This window comes from Misgurnus anguillicaudatus, chromosome 19, assembly GCF_027580225.2.
Source record: "Misgurnus anguillicaudatus chromosome 19, ASM2758022v2, whole genome shotgun sequence".
NCBI classification, from domain to species: Eukaryota; Metazoa; Chordata; class Actinopteri; order Cypriniformes; family Cobitidae; genus Misgurnus; species Misgurnus anguillicaudatus.
Window position 1 is genome coordinate 9,491,463 of NC_073355.2, and position 14,331 is coordinate 9,505,793.

At 37.8% G+C, this 14,331-nt stretch overlaps 1 protein-coding gene across 1 annotated transcript in view; it reads left to right on the forward strand.

Moving 5' to 3' along the window:
* Window positions 1–2,807: 2,807 nt before the first annotated feature.
* ppap2d (phosphatidic acid phosphatase type 2D) overlaps window positions 2,808–14,331 on the forward strand; it is a 42,658-nt gene continuing 31,134 nt past the window's right edge. The window contains exon 1 of the mRNA XM_055186563.2: window positions 2,808–3,377. Coding sequence (XP_055042538.2) covers window positions 3,188–3,377 — 190 coding nt within the window. The 5' untranslated portion in view covers window positions 2,808–3,187. The remainder of the gene's footprint in view (window positions 3,378–14,331) is intronic.

The following is a 14,331-nucleotide window of genomic DNA, read 5'->3' on the forward strand; positions in this document are numbered from 1 at the left end:
ACTTTACCATCTGAATGTCTCAACAGAAATCGAGACTCATCCGACCAGGCAACATTTTTCCAGTCTTCAACTGTCCAATTTTGGTGAGGTTGTGCAAATTGTAGCCTCTTTTTCCTATTTGTAGTGGAGATGAGTGTTACCCGGTGGGGTCTTCTGCTGTTGTAGCCCATCCACCTCAAGGTTGTGCGTGTTGTGGCTTCACAAATGCTTTGCTGCATACCTCAGTTGTAATGAGTGGTTATTTCAGTCAAAGTTGCTCTTCTATCAGCTTGAATCAGTCGGCTCATTCTCTTTGACCTCTAGCATCAACAAGGCATTTTCGCCCACAGGACTGCCACATACTGGATGTTTTTCCCTTTTCACACCATCCTTTGTAAACCCTAGAAATGGTTGTGCTTGAAAATCCCAGTAACTGAGCAGATTGTCAAATACTCAGACCGACCCGTCTGTCACCAACAACCATGCCCAGCTCAAAATTGCTTAAAACACCTTCTTTTCCATTCTGACATTCAGTTTGGAGTTCAGGAGATTGTCTTGCCCAGGACCACACCCCTAAATGCATTGAAGCAACTGCCATGTGATTGGTTGATTAGATAATTGCATTAATGGGAAATTGAACAGGTGTTCCTAATAATCCTTTAGGTTAGTGTAGTAGGGAATAGTAAATAAATAAATAAATAAAATCATTATTTATTATTTACTTATGTAGGTCCAAACCGTTGGTGGTCCTGCAACAGGTAGGATTGCAGTGCAAAAAGTTATAGGTTTAAACCTAAAAAGTATGAATGTCGATTCTGGTCGTAATGGAGGTTTTCATAAAAATAAGTACATAAGTCCTCATCTAGCGATCCCAATTCTCTAAATAGTCTTCAAACACTTAAAATGGTCTTTATTTGTACATTTTCTGAGAGGTGTACTGTATCGTTACAGAATAAAACTAAAATAACACCCTCATGCAAAGCATTCTGGGAACCAGAAATTCTCATCAACTCTTTTTTGGTTTTTTTCCTTTAGATTTTGTTTCCCAGAAAGTTTTGCATGAGGCTGTTATTTTATAGTTTTATTATGTAAAGATGAAGACTTGTTAATGTTTAATGTTCATTTGGCAGTGATATTGTAATTTCTACAGAAATGTAGAATCTGTTATGTCTTAAGTAAATGTTTAGTTAACTGTCGGGGGGAAATGTATTATATTAGACATTATATTAGACCCTTGCATTACAGTAGATCTTAAAGCTGTCTGTCTCAATGTCAATCAAACATTAAAAGAAAGAAAAATTGGAACATATATTTTTCCGATAAATATTGTTTTTGACTTTTTGTGTGCTAAATCTATTCATTTTATCAGTGATTTTAAGATATGCATGCAGTGATTTTGCTTTTAAACCCTCAAAATCTTTAACTTATTTTTTCTCAAAACTGACTTTGTTGTCAACTTCAAGGAGGTGTAGCTCTGTCATTTTGATTGCAACAAACCATACATCGTTTTGAACATTTTTTTTTTTTAATAAAGAATGCAAAATATAATAACTTATTTTTGAACATTTGCTCATTTTGCCTGTATAACATTGACATGTTTGACAAAATTGACATCATCTCTCATTTTACAGCTCGTGGCCTTTTTTAAATTTTACAAAAACTCAAAAATGCATCTTTAAAATAGTCTAAATGACTTAAGTTGCACTAGCAAGCCTTCTAAAGTCACGCAATTGTTTATAAAAACAACAACAACAACAACAACAAAACAACAACATAATGATTTATTTACTATTATACCACGGGCCTGTTGAATGCTTTATTCTGATTGGTTGAGAAATGCATCGTGCCTCATTACCACCTTGGGTGTGCATTATTTTCTGATAATTCAATTATTTGTTGTCAATTATTTCTATACATGTTTTTCTTTCAGTAAGCTGTAAATGGGATCATTATGCGAGAATGACATCGGTTGTTTAGTCCAATTTGTTATCTGGATCAATTGGATTATTGGAAACAAGTCACATGGTTTAGGGAGCTCTTTTGGAGCGTGCATGTAACCTAATCTAACTTACGACAGTTGAATGAGAGACAACGACAATTGCTTGTATGAGTAAAGTTAGCTGAGGCCTTCAGGGATTTAGGGGTGCAACTTAAGTTTGAACAAAGTCTATCTGAGTGCACAAGAAAACTCTTGGATTAGATGGGAAATGTTATTATTAAAAAATCCACCAGATGGCAATATTTGCGCGGTTCTCTCCAAAGTGCATCAGACCTGTAAACACTTAAAAACCTCACATAAGGGTCATCAAGAAACCCTCAGACCCAAAACTCGTTTACAACTTCATGTCATCTGAAGGTGATTTTGGGATATAAAAATATTACAGTAATTAATAATGTAGTAGAAAACACTAAAGAGTACCAAGCACAACAAATGTATATAGATTAACACAAATAAATAAATAAATAAAAACAACCAATGGTTTAGTTTTTTGGTTTAGACAAGACAGGGAGTTAAAGCTTGTGCCAGAGTCATAAAAAACAGATGGGACAAATAAGGGTAGGGGGCTGTGTCACAAAACTTAGTGAGCTGCATACTTTGACAGGCTAGGTACACACTTGTTCAACGACATCTAAGAAACGCAAATAATGTGTACATAAACAAACTATTTAAAAAGTTGTAAACGATAGCTAGACAGCACACAAATATTTGACGCGTGTTATATTCAAATGCGCGCCTATTATGTCATCAATGCTGTCTACGTAGGCAGCCTGCTAGGTTTTGAACACCCTCCAGAGAAGAGGGCGGACATTTATATCCACAAATCAAAACACGGTGCGCGTAAAGTTTCCTCTCTGTTGGGAAAGAATTGAAAGAGTTGAACATGGAGTCCCGGAGGATGACAAACTTTGACTGACATATGTTTTCTGGAATGCGTTTTCTTCATCATGCGTAAACGATGATGGCCAAACTGCAGCGGAAACTTTTAAGGTCCGGGGAGAGGAGTTTTCATTCAACAGAGCGGATCCCTCCACAACTTTATTAGTTAAGACGCGCGCGCATTGCTATATTCATCATATACACGTGCGCGTGTAGGTGCTATGACACTGACTGGACTTTAAAGATTCTCGAGTGTCGAAACTTTGTTCCTGAAAGTTATTGCAGAGGAAATTCACTGCCGTGTATGTGTTAAGTGTAAAGTAGGGGATCATGCAGAAGTTGAACTCGGTGAACAGTCACACGGAGCTCCAGCAGCGGCTCGCGGATCTCGGCGGGTCTGGAGACGGCGCGCGGGAGAACGGCACTAAACATTCGCTGAGTTCCGAGGAACCGTCGGGCACCGTCCAATGCTCCAGCAGAAAGATGCTGGTCGGGCTGGACATCCTATGTCTGCTCGTGGGTAAGATAAACATAATATTTCAACATCATGCTTTTGAAATAATAAGCTAGTGAAAGTTGTTAGCTATAAAGTGAAACTTGTGTAACTGACTGAACAGGTGAAGATTTGACATTCACATCAGTGTTATGACATTTCTTATAAGTTCATCTGAATCTTCATTGTATGATTTGTATTAAGTTTGTTAACAAACTGATATGTTTATCATTCGCAAAGAAAACTTATTTAAAACAGATGTATTGTAAGTTGTGTGAACATCTGTTTTCCTCTTGGAATATTGGAAGTTTTTGACACTTGTCACAAACATGTTGATGTTTTCCTGCTCTGTCAGATCTTGATATGGGAACAAACTCTAGAAAGTGAAAAAGCCAAGGTTACGCCATCCAAATAATCTTCTTAAAACCCAAATAAGAGCTTAGGAAAAGAAAATAATAAGTTCACAGCCTCTGCACACGTGCTCTGTGTGTGTCTTGAGTTTAAAGTTGGCAGGAAAGTTTGTCCTGGGAAATTCTGGGGTATCCATGGAAACAAGCAGCTCTCCGGAGAAAAGTGAAAGTGTCTGGAGCTGCATGTGTTGCTTTCTTTCCAAATGACATTGACATGCTGCTTAGTGCTTATGCTATATTAGATGTACTATGAGTTTAAAGTAAAACAACACAGTTGTTACATTTCAGATCTTTTATACCTATCTGACATCACTTACTTTTTAATAAATGATAAACAATCCAGATTAAGTCAGTCATATTGTATGAGAACCTAACTAAAGCCAATGTTTTGTGATTTGTACTGTTTTCTACCTAAAACATCTTATTTGAAAATGACAAAAGATTAATGTCATGTCAAAGATTAAAAACGTGGAAATAAAGTGAAATCAAACTTTGATGCTTTTAAACTCATCATTACATTATAAGACTTGGATTTCACAGACAGGGTCACAAATTTAACTTAAAACACTTAGGGGCCGTTTCCCGGACTAGTACTAAACTAAAATAAATGTAAGAGCTGTCCAAACTGACCCTAACCCTAACTTGCACTGACATATCTTTAAATACATAATTGCCCTTTGTTTTGCCTCAAAATGCACACAAGTAATGTTTTTAGTAAGGCATGTTTGTTAAAACAAGTTATATTTCCTAATTAAACTAAGGCCTAGTCCTGGTTTAAGCTAATCACTGTCCGGGAAAACACACAAAAAATAGTATAAACCAATACATAAAGTGACATTCTAATGCAAGCACCAAATCTAACCCTAAACCAAAGCGACAATGGTTTGAGGGTAGGAAGAAGCAGTTGAGTAACCAATATGTGATAATCACACAAAAACAGGAATTCGTTATACGATCACAAAAAAAAAAACGCGGAAATTCGTGATAATATCACGAAAAAAGAAAATCAAACATTTACGTTACTATATCACAAACCTCGTGAAACTGGGTGGGTAGTACAGAACATAAGTCATCAGTTTATGTAAAATTTCAGGAAACTCATATATATTTATTAGAGATGCACCGTTATGTTGGCCAATAATCGGTTTCGGTCAATAAAAGCAATCATTCATAATCATGGCCAATATATCCTGTCAATCAAAGGAGAACAGGAAACACCAGATTTCAATATCATGCTTTTGAAGTAATAAACTAGTGAAAGTTTGAGTTAACAAAGAAGAAATGAGATGCGTATAGAAAATGTAAAGAAACATCACTAGTCTAATGTTCAATATTAACGGTCATTATATGAATAAGTAACATTCAGAGAATTTACCCTTTTGAAAATTAAACATGGTTTTACTACAGTTAAAAAACTACCGAGCCCCTAAGGTGACATTGGAGTAAAAAAAATCTAAAGTTTAGTTTAATGTGCTTACGTGAAACTTTCATGTGCTCATACGAAACCTTCATGTGCAGAATATTTTTTCAGGGGACATGAAGCAAAAATTAAATAAAGTTTAGTTTCGTGTGCGCACATGAAACTATCACGTGCTCATGTGGAGCTCTCGCAAGTGGAAGTTTCAAGTGCGCACTTAAAACATACACTTCCACTCGTGCGCGCGAGAGTTTCATGTGCGCGCACAAAAGTTTCACGTGCGCGCAAAAGTTTCGCTTTCAGTTGTGCCTGCGCGAAAGTTTCGCTTTCACTTGTGCGAATTTTTTTTAAGTTTAGTTTCGCATGCTCACATGAAACTTTTTTCGCTTTCACTTGTGCGCGCGAAAGTTTCACGTGAGCATGCAAAACTAAACTTAAAAAAAATTTGCACAAGTGAAAGCGAAACTTTCGCGCGCACATGAAACTCTCGCGCGCACGAGTGGAAGTGTACGTTTCAAGTGCGCACGTGAAACTACCGCGTTTAGTTTCGCGTGCGCACTTGAAACTTCCACTTCCACTTGCGAAAGCTCCACATGAGCACGTGATAGTTTCATGTGCGCACGCCAAACTAAACTTTATTTAATTCTTGCTTCATGTCCCCTTAGGGGCTCCGTAAAAAACGTAGTAAAAACTGTAGTAAAATAACCATGGTTTTGACAACCGTGGTTTTCAAAAACCATACAGTAGTTAAACCATGGTTAGTGTAGTAAAACCATGGTTTTGCTAATAGTAATCAATACACCAAAAAAAAACATGGTTACTAAACTTTTACCACAAAAAAAAAAAACATAGGAACTACACTTTTACAAAAAAAAAACATGGTTAATATTCATAAGAGTAATCTACAAAATCTATTTAATGCAAGTTAACAACCACCAAATTGGTATCAGCATCCTTATCGGCCGATATCATGTAAATGATAAATGTAATATCAGTGCATGTCTGATTTTTGTACATGATTGTAGGTTACATAAACTATGATCTGTTTAGTATTATGTAACATCTATTATTGACTTGTGAATGAAAGTTACTATAATGTGTTACACCTTTCTTACATGTGTACACGTGTTTAAGCAGTTCACAGATGCTCCCATCTAAAGTGATTTCTGGTGAATTCAAGCTATGCATTTTATTATCACGTTTTCTTCTTTGATATCTTAAGCGTGATATTCGTGTCCATGTGCTTGCCAGTTAAGCTGCATTCATAAACAGTCCAGCTAATTTGTTGACACTTTTTCCTTCAGCACTGGTAGAAACTCTGCGCACGCCCCATCAGTTTCAGTCGGTTTAATTTGTCAACAATATCCACAACAGGGATGAGGGGATAAACATTTTAATTATGTTTTTTTATCTTGTCGCGTCTGTTGTGCCAAACAGAACCTGTCCAGGCAGACAGACTGGTATAAGCGAGTTATTCATGGGCCTAAACTGTGCGGATCGCTCAAATAAGACCTGATGTATGAACTCATTGCTTTAGTAGTTTTCAAGTAAAAACCACTGTCTTACTAGATTAGAAATGTGTCGGACGCCCCTATGATTTCGGATAACGTTTGGACATCAGTCATCACTTTCTGCCGTATAGCATTACAGTCACGGGTTCGCAGTCCTGAATTAATTTGTGATTAAGAAACCATATAAGTTCATAACCTTGCGATGACAGCGACGCAGAGGGGAACTACGTCGCTGGGATAAGGGCATGACGCTAGAAAACACAAGGTCATTTGTGTCAGCTTGCGTGAGTCAACGTTGCGTGTATTTCCCCCATTATATGGCCACGGACTTTGCCACTTCCTCTTGACATTGATCAACACTGGGAAACGTCGAGGGCCACATGGCACATCTCATTTGTCTGGTAATCAGCTTTAGCATGCAAATCTGGCATTCTCCTGTGTTTGAAAAACTAATTGTATTCTCCATCTGGATGAAAAATGTGCATTATAAAACTGATAGTTCTGGCTCTGAAATCTGACAGGATGAGCCATGTGCTATGCAGTTGTAAAGTAGCCAATATACGGCGCACCTGTGAGCGCACATCGCTTGAATTTTATATCGATGTGGCAAGTTGCTAAACTGTCCTACAGCACATCCTACAGTTAAGCTGAAAAACAAACTGTTGTTTATCAAAGCCAAGTCGTGAAAGTTTTTGTTTTACAGGGATTTTACCAAAGTTGACAAAAACCCCGTAGCCATAATCAAATCACTACACAGTAGTTTGTTGCATATTAAAATAACAAGACTTTTGCCAAGTAATATATTGCATTACATGTATTTGGTTTGTATTGAAGATGTATGTTTGTTAACACTAAAAAATGTTGCTAAATAGCACTAAAAGTGGTTTTCTGGCTCATAATCATGGAAGATCAACTTTAAGTGCTATAGCACCTAGACTCACAGAAAAAAGGTACAAAAGTTGTTTTTAAGGAACTTTAAGGAAGCAGTATGTACCTCATTTTGCAGCTCCTTTTAGGTACGAAAGTGTACTTTTGAAAACTACCCCTTTTGAAAAGAGTGCACCTACCTTTAGTCAAATGGTGCTAATGTACAACCATAAGTGGTGCTAGTCCTGCTATAGCATCACTTATGGATCTACATAGGTGCTATATAGCACTTAAAGGGGTTCTCCTTTGATTATGTGCCAGTGAACCACTTTTAGTGCAATTTGGCACCATTTGGTTTCGTTTATAACATGCAGTATACAATACCGGTCAAAGTTTCTTTATTTATATTTTTCCACATTATAGAATAATAGTAAACTTATTAAATCTGTGACATAACACAGATGTAAGTATAGCACCCAAAATAATCAAAATATTTTATCGTCTGCAGTGTTGTCACCCTTAAATCTTACTTATGGCATTTCATCAAGCAGCTTCTTGAGGTTTCACCCCGAGATAAATTTGAAAAACATTGAAGTTCACATCTCTTCTGGATTCTTTAATATTTGGTCTAAATCGTCTATTAAAAAAATAAATTAAATGGCTAAAAACAACGTTATTTTGTGTATTTGGTATAATGTGTTTGCGTGGTTTATGGTTAAAAAACACATTATTTTCCACATACTGTACATTTTTTGGAGATTGTAAATGGACATTTTTTTTTTAGTATGGACCTGCAAAACATTTTCCCCTCTTACCCCTTGTAACTTGTGGCACAAGCATTTCACTGTACTGCAAAGTATATGTGACAATTAATTAAATTGAACTGAAACTGAACTGAACTGAACATAACTGTAACGTCAGTATTAGAACTTGAGACTAAACGTTAGCATTTAGCATTAATTAGCATATTAATTAGCACTACCGTAAAACTTCAAATAATAGCCCGGGCTTTTATTTTCCCAAACCTATCGTCACACCAGGCGTCTAAAAGAGACAGGCGTCTATAAGAGACAGGCTTTTAATTTAATTGTTCCAGCATGACAGCAGGAGGTTACCACATATTACGTTTTATTTATAATTTGAATGTGTTTAACAAATTAGTTTGTGTAAGAATAACAGTCTTAAATTATTGGCAGCATAAATAAAGCCAACAAGGATATGCTTTTTATTGGTTGTTGCATGAAATCTTATCCAGATACAACAGTGCTATTTTCTGATTGGCTATTGTATAGCCTCTTTCTTTTTTTTTTTGATTGGCTGATAAGTTGCACGCAGCACGCTCGACTAGAACTCTAGGGAAGACGGGCTTGATAGAGAGAGAGAGAGCAGTGCGGCCAGATACATTTTGGCCGCTGCAGCATATTAAATATGATAAATAGTGTTTCCGCGTGAGAAATACAATGTGTGGCGGGACTGCATGCATGACAAAAGACTGAAAGCCCGTCTATTATCAGCGGCATCAAAACACTACCGGAACACCGGGAAAAGTCCCGACTCTCCCGGTTGCCACTTTGCTACTGTCATTAACACTTCAATCCTGATGACGAACCTTGTTGTGTTGTCATAGTGATGAGTAATGGAACGACTGCGTCTGTCACGTGACATCTACAGGTAATCAAAAATTTAGCGTGTGCAATCTGCACCATAGAACTGGCTTAAACAGACAATCTGACGGGTTTTAGAAGATTAAATACAACCCGAAACTAAAAAATAGACCAGGCCTTTATTTGAGACAGGCGTTTATTTACCCAAACCTGTCGTCACACCAGGCGTCTAAAAGAGACAGGCGTCTATTTGGGACTCGGCTATTATTTGAAGTTTTACGGTAACTCAGCAGTCACAGCAGTTTTTAGCATTTTAACTAGGGCTGCACGATTCATGCTAAAATGTCAATCACGATTTTTCTCCATGGGAATTGAGATCCCGATTCTCTTTTTTCCCCAAAAACATTTATTATGCACTTAACTTAAAAAAATGTACTACAGGACTTTCAGTTATAATAACATGTCTTGAAAGTCTTTTTTCCTTATTTTAGACGCCTTAAAATTTAGAGTAATTTAAAATTAGTTGGCTGTTAAATAGCACCTATTCTTTTTGTACTATCAAACTGGTCAACCTTAAAACTTTAAAGGTGCAGTGTGTAATTTTTAGGATCTCTTGACATAAATGCAAAATATTATACAAAACTATATGATCAGTGGTGTATAAAGACCTTTTATAATGAACCGTTATGTTTTTATTACCTTAGAATGAGATGTGTTTATCTACATACATCGAGGGTCCCCTTACATGGAAGTCGCCATTTTGTGCAGCAATGTTTCTACAGAAGCCCTTAACGGACATACTTTTTTTACTAAATCGTCTCTGATGATGACATGTTTGTCCGGTGGCGGCTAACGTTACTTCTCTATGAGTTTCAAAAGTGAGGGGTGAGCAGTGGACTGAGCCGTTGGTTGCAATGCGCAACCTCACCACTAGATGCCGCAAAAATGTACACACTGCACCTTTAAAAAAACTAAACCTTTAAAAGACTAATTGATCAACATTTTAAGGCATCAGAGAGAAACGCAGACATGTTACAATGTTCCCCTCGTGCTAAAAACCCTTTCTAATGGGGAACTTGTGGCGGTAACACAGAGGCCGTTTCTCAATCTGAAGGCTGCAGCCTTTGGAGGTCGCATTTCTAAGATGCACATCATAAAACCTGTCTAATTTCCGAATATTAACAATTAACGTTATAAAGTTGACTACTATTTTAAAGCAACACCAAAGAGTTTTTTTAACCTTAAAATAGCGTTTCCAAAAAAGTTTCAGTCATTCATCCACTCAAAACAGGGTGAATGGCACTTTCACATTCGCTTTGCAGCCCTCTATCGGCCAAAATCGCACTAAAGAAGTTTCCAACCGTCGGGTAGCGGTCCTGTAGTTCGAATGAAAACTACAAAAACTTGCTTTACGGCAGACCTACAATCCAATCAGAGCCAGTTATGCTGCAGTATTTATGACAGTGGTAATGAACAATTACACTTCTAACCTGTAGGGGGAGCAAAGAGCAGTAAGTCTTTAGTGTTGCTTTAATCATAAATTGTTGTAGTATGTTTATGACTTGCGAATGTAATGCTCCGTTAACTCGAATGAACCAGGCTTGATGTGTATACAGCCTGCAGATGCGACCTCCGGAGGCTGCAGCCTTACGATTTAGAAACGTTCGGAGGTAAAAAATTGCCTTCTTTCGGAACCAAGTTTGTTGCATTGTCACCTTCTCCATCGCCACCAAGATTTTCCACAATGACGCTCGTTTATCCTCTCTTTTTTGTGAAAATTGCCGCTACAAATCCACCAAGTAAACGACTAAATGTGTTTAGGTCTGCCGCCTGGTTATACGTCACACGCCACAAATGAGATGAGAGAGTTGAGAAACGATCAGGTCTGATTGGTGAATGAATAGGGTTTGGTTTTACCCTGTATGAGTGTGTTAGCAAGTTTGACTGATATTATAGCATCTTGGATTGTAATGTAAACACGTGAACGCAGCACGTGAACACGTGAATACAGGGAAATACTGTATATGCAAGTGAATCGCCGTCATTTAAAATGAAGATCGCATTTATGTATGAATCGAGACTGTGATTCTTTTTCGATTAATCGTGCAGCCCTAATTGTAACAACATTGCACTTAATGTGTAATTTAATGTTGTTATTAAACTGTAATGTCACAGTCGGTGTTATGTTGAGATTGGTCTGTTTTCCAACGGTCTTTTGCATGCATGAGGTTTACAAAAGAAGGAGGAAACAATCGTGTTTGATGATAACTCTTATTATTCATCTATGCCTAGATAAATACAGTTTTACATTCTACGGCAGCTTTAAATGAATGCTTTATGATGCCATAGAATGGCGTTTCCCAACTTCAGTCCTCGCAAAATGTTTGAGTTGTCTCCTTATATAAAACACCTAATTCAACTCTTTACTTCCTATGTTTTAGTATATCCCATTGTACTACGCACAAAAGTGTCTATCCTTTCCAATAACAAAAACAGAACATACTTCTAGTGCATAGCATAAGTAGTCAAACCGGGACACGACAACTGTTTATTCTGATAAACATCGCCGTCTGTCATCGGTTTACTGTTGCTTGAGAATATTGCAGGCTGCAACAAGTTTCTTTGTGTTTATTTAGGGCATTCTTGCCACGGCATTTTTATCCACTTTAAATAAGTCCACAAAGCTGGAATAAGAGCAGCTTTGATTGGGGATCTGTCTGAAAAACTCTGGCCGTGCTTGTGAATGCTGACTGCAAGAGCAGCAGATTGTTTACAGAGGCGCTCGGATGCACCGAGACGATCGATCACTCCTGTGCAACTCTTTTGTCAGTGCATTCCTCCCGGCAGACTGCGATACGTCGGGAGGTTTCGGAGAAATGCTTGCCCCGGAGATATGCGCGAGTACCTGTGGCTTAAGCAGAGGTCAAAGGTGAAAGTGTGTTAGAAAGGTCACAAAGATACCCGATTGAAAGAGGGCATGCTGAAACAAGCACTTCTGAGACTCATATCTCCCATTTCACAATCCACACATAAGAGCTTCTAGTGTTTTATATGCTGGTCAAACTTAAATGCCTCTATATAGCTGCAGGACAGAACCAGGCTGAATATTAGTACTATGTGTATTTACTGGCTGTGAGCTGCAGTGGTTATGTTAGTGGAAAATCAAACCCAGTGGTTAAGCCAGTCTCTTAAAAAAGTAACACATGTTGGGTTGTCTCAAACTGCTGTGTAGTTGGGTCATTATGGACAAAAGCCAATCGTTGGGTTAAATTAACCTAGACAAATAGCCCCGAGTCTCTACGACATTCCTGGGGGGAGATCGTTTCTGTTTAGGGGTCCCTGCTAAAAGGGATTTGAGTGGTCTCTTTGGTTAAGTCACCGAACGGATGGGTTTGTCGATATTTGACCCACTCATGGATGGGTTGAAACAACCCAGCATTTTATTTGGGTGTACAATGTAATTACTTTTTTCTGAACAGTAAAATTTTAAAAATATTGATTTATGAGTCTAAACTCTGCATCCTGAAGCAATGCTATTTGACAACTACTGCCTTATAAAGCCACTACATATACAGATAGTTCACCCCCCCAAAAAATAATTTTTTGTTACATTGATGTAGTTTTAAACCTGTATGAGAAACCATTGGCTTTTATTGTATTTGTCTTTCCTACTATGGAAGTCAGTGGGTACGGTCAATTTTGTGACGTTATTTATCAAAATACACTCTTAGAAACGATTTACACATCTTTGTGCGTTAAGCTTTTAACACGTGATGTGTAATTTTAACACATTATGTGTCATTTTGTGTTGATTTTGTTTTAAGTGTTGTATTAATAACACAGATATGTGTGGATTCCAGGACAACACATTTATTGTGTTGTCCCAGAATCAACACTAATGTGTTGTTTTTAACACATCCGTTCTAAGAGTGTATCTTCGTTTGTGTTTAACAGAATAACGCATTTAAAAAAATTATAATCAAATTAATTAAATACTTTCCAAAACAAAATAAAATCTGTACAAATTATAGTTTCTCAGATGTGCGATAGGGAAAAAAGAGACATTACTTATTCAGGGTTTCCTGCAGAAAATATGTTAGTTAAGGTGGTAGGGTTGGGCAGGTGGGCGGGGCTGGGGGCGTGACAATTAAAGGGGCGAGGCGTATGCGTCATGATGAAAATTAAAATATTTTTATTTAAAACACTCAAATAAAACTTAATTTTGAACCAAAAACATAAGTCCAATTACAGTTCTCACCGACACGCGTTTTATCAACTGGCTATTCTCCAGACATGACGGACCATGTCTTTATCTCATTTCGGCCGTGTGGCGCGCGTGCATGCTCGTGGTTTGATGCTCATGGTTTGTCCTGCGCTATTCTCCGAGTTGTTTTATCAACTGGCTAGTTATCCTCCAGACACTAACGGTCCAGACCACATCTTTCTCATTTCGGCCGTATAGCGATCGTGCCCGCTCGCGGTGTGAAGCGCGTCCGCGCTATTCTCTGAGATGCACTTGAAGGCCTTTTCTGCAGCTAATTTTTTTTGATGACCTAGTTAAAGAAATAGTAGAATATTAAATATGTTATTACCTTAACTAAGAATTGTTGATACATCCCTCTATCATCTGTGTGCGTGCACGTAAGCGCTGGAGCGCGCTGCGACGCTTCGATAGCATTTAGCTACGCCCCATTCATTCAATGCTACCATTTAGAGACAAAGTCAGAAGTGACCCAACACATCAACGTTTTTCCTATTTAAGACGAGTAGTTATACGAGCAAGTTTGGTGGTACAAAATAAAACGTAGCGCTTTTCTAAGCAGATTTAACAGAGGAACTATATTTTATGGCGTAATAGCACTTTTGGGAGTACTTCGACTCGCCTAAAAAGGCCGCTCCCCTTCTCACTCTCATAATGGGAGAGGGAGGGTGTTACTGTGCCGAGTCGAAGTACTCCCAAAAGTGCTATTACGCCATAAAATATAGTTCCTCTTTTAAATCCGCTTAGAAAAGCGCTACGTTTTATTTTGTACCACCAAACTTGCTTGTATAACTACTCGTCTTAAATAGGAAAAACGTTGATGTGTTTGGTCACTTCTAACTTTATCTCTAAGCTAAATGCTATCGAAGCGTCGCAGCGCGCTCCAGCGCTTACGTGCACGCACACAGATG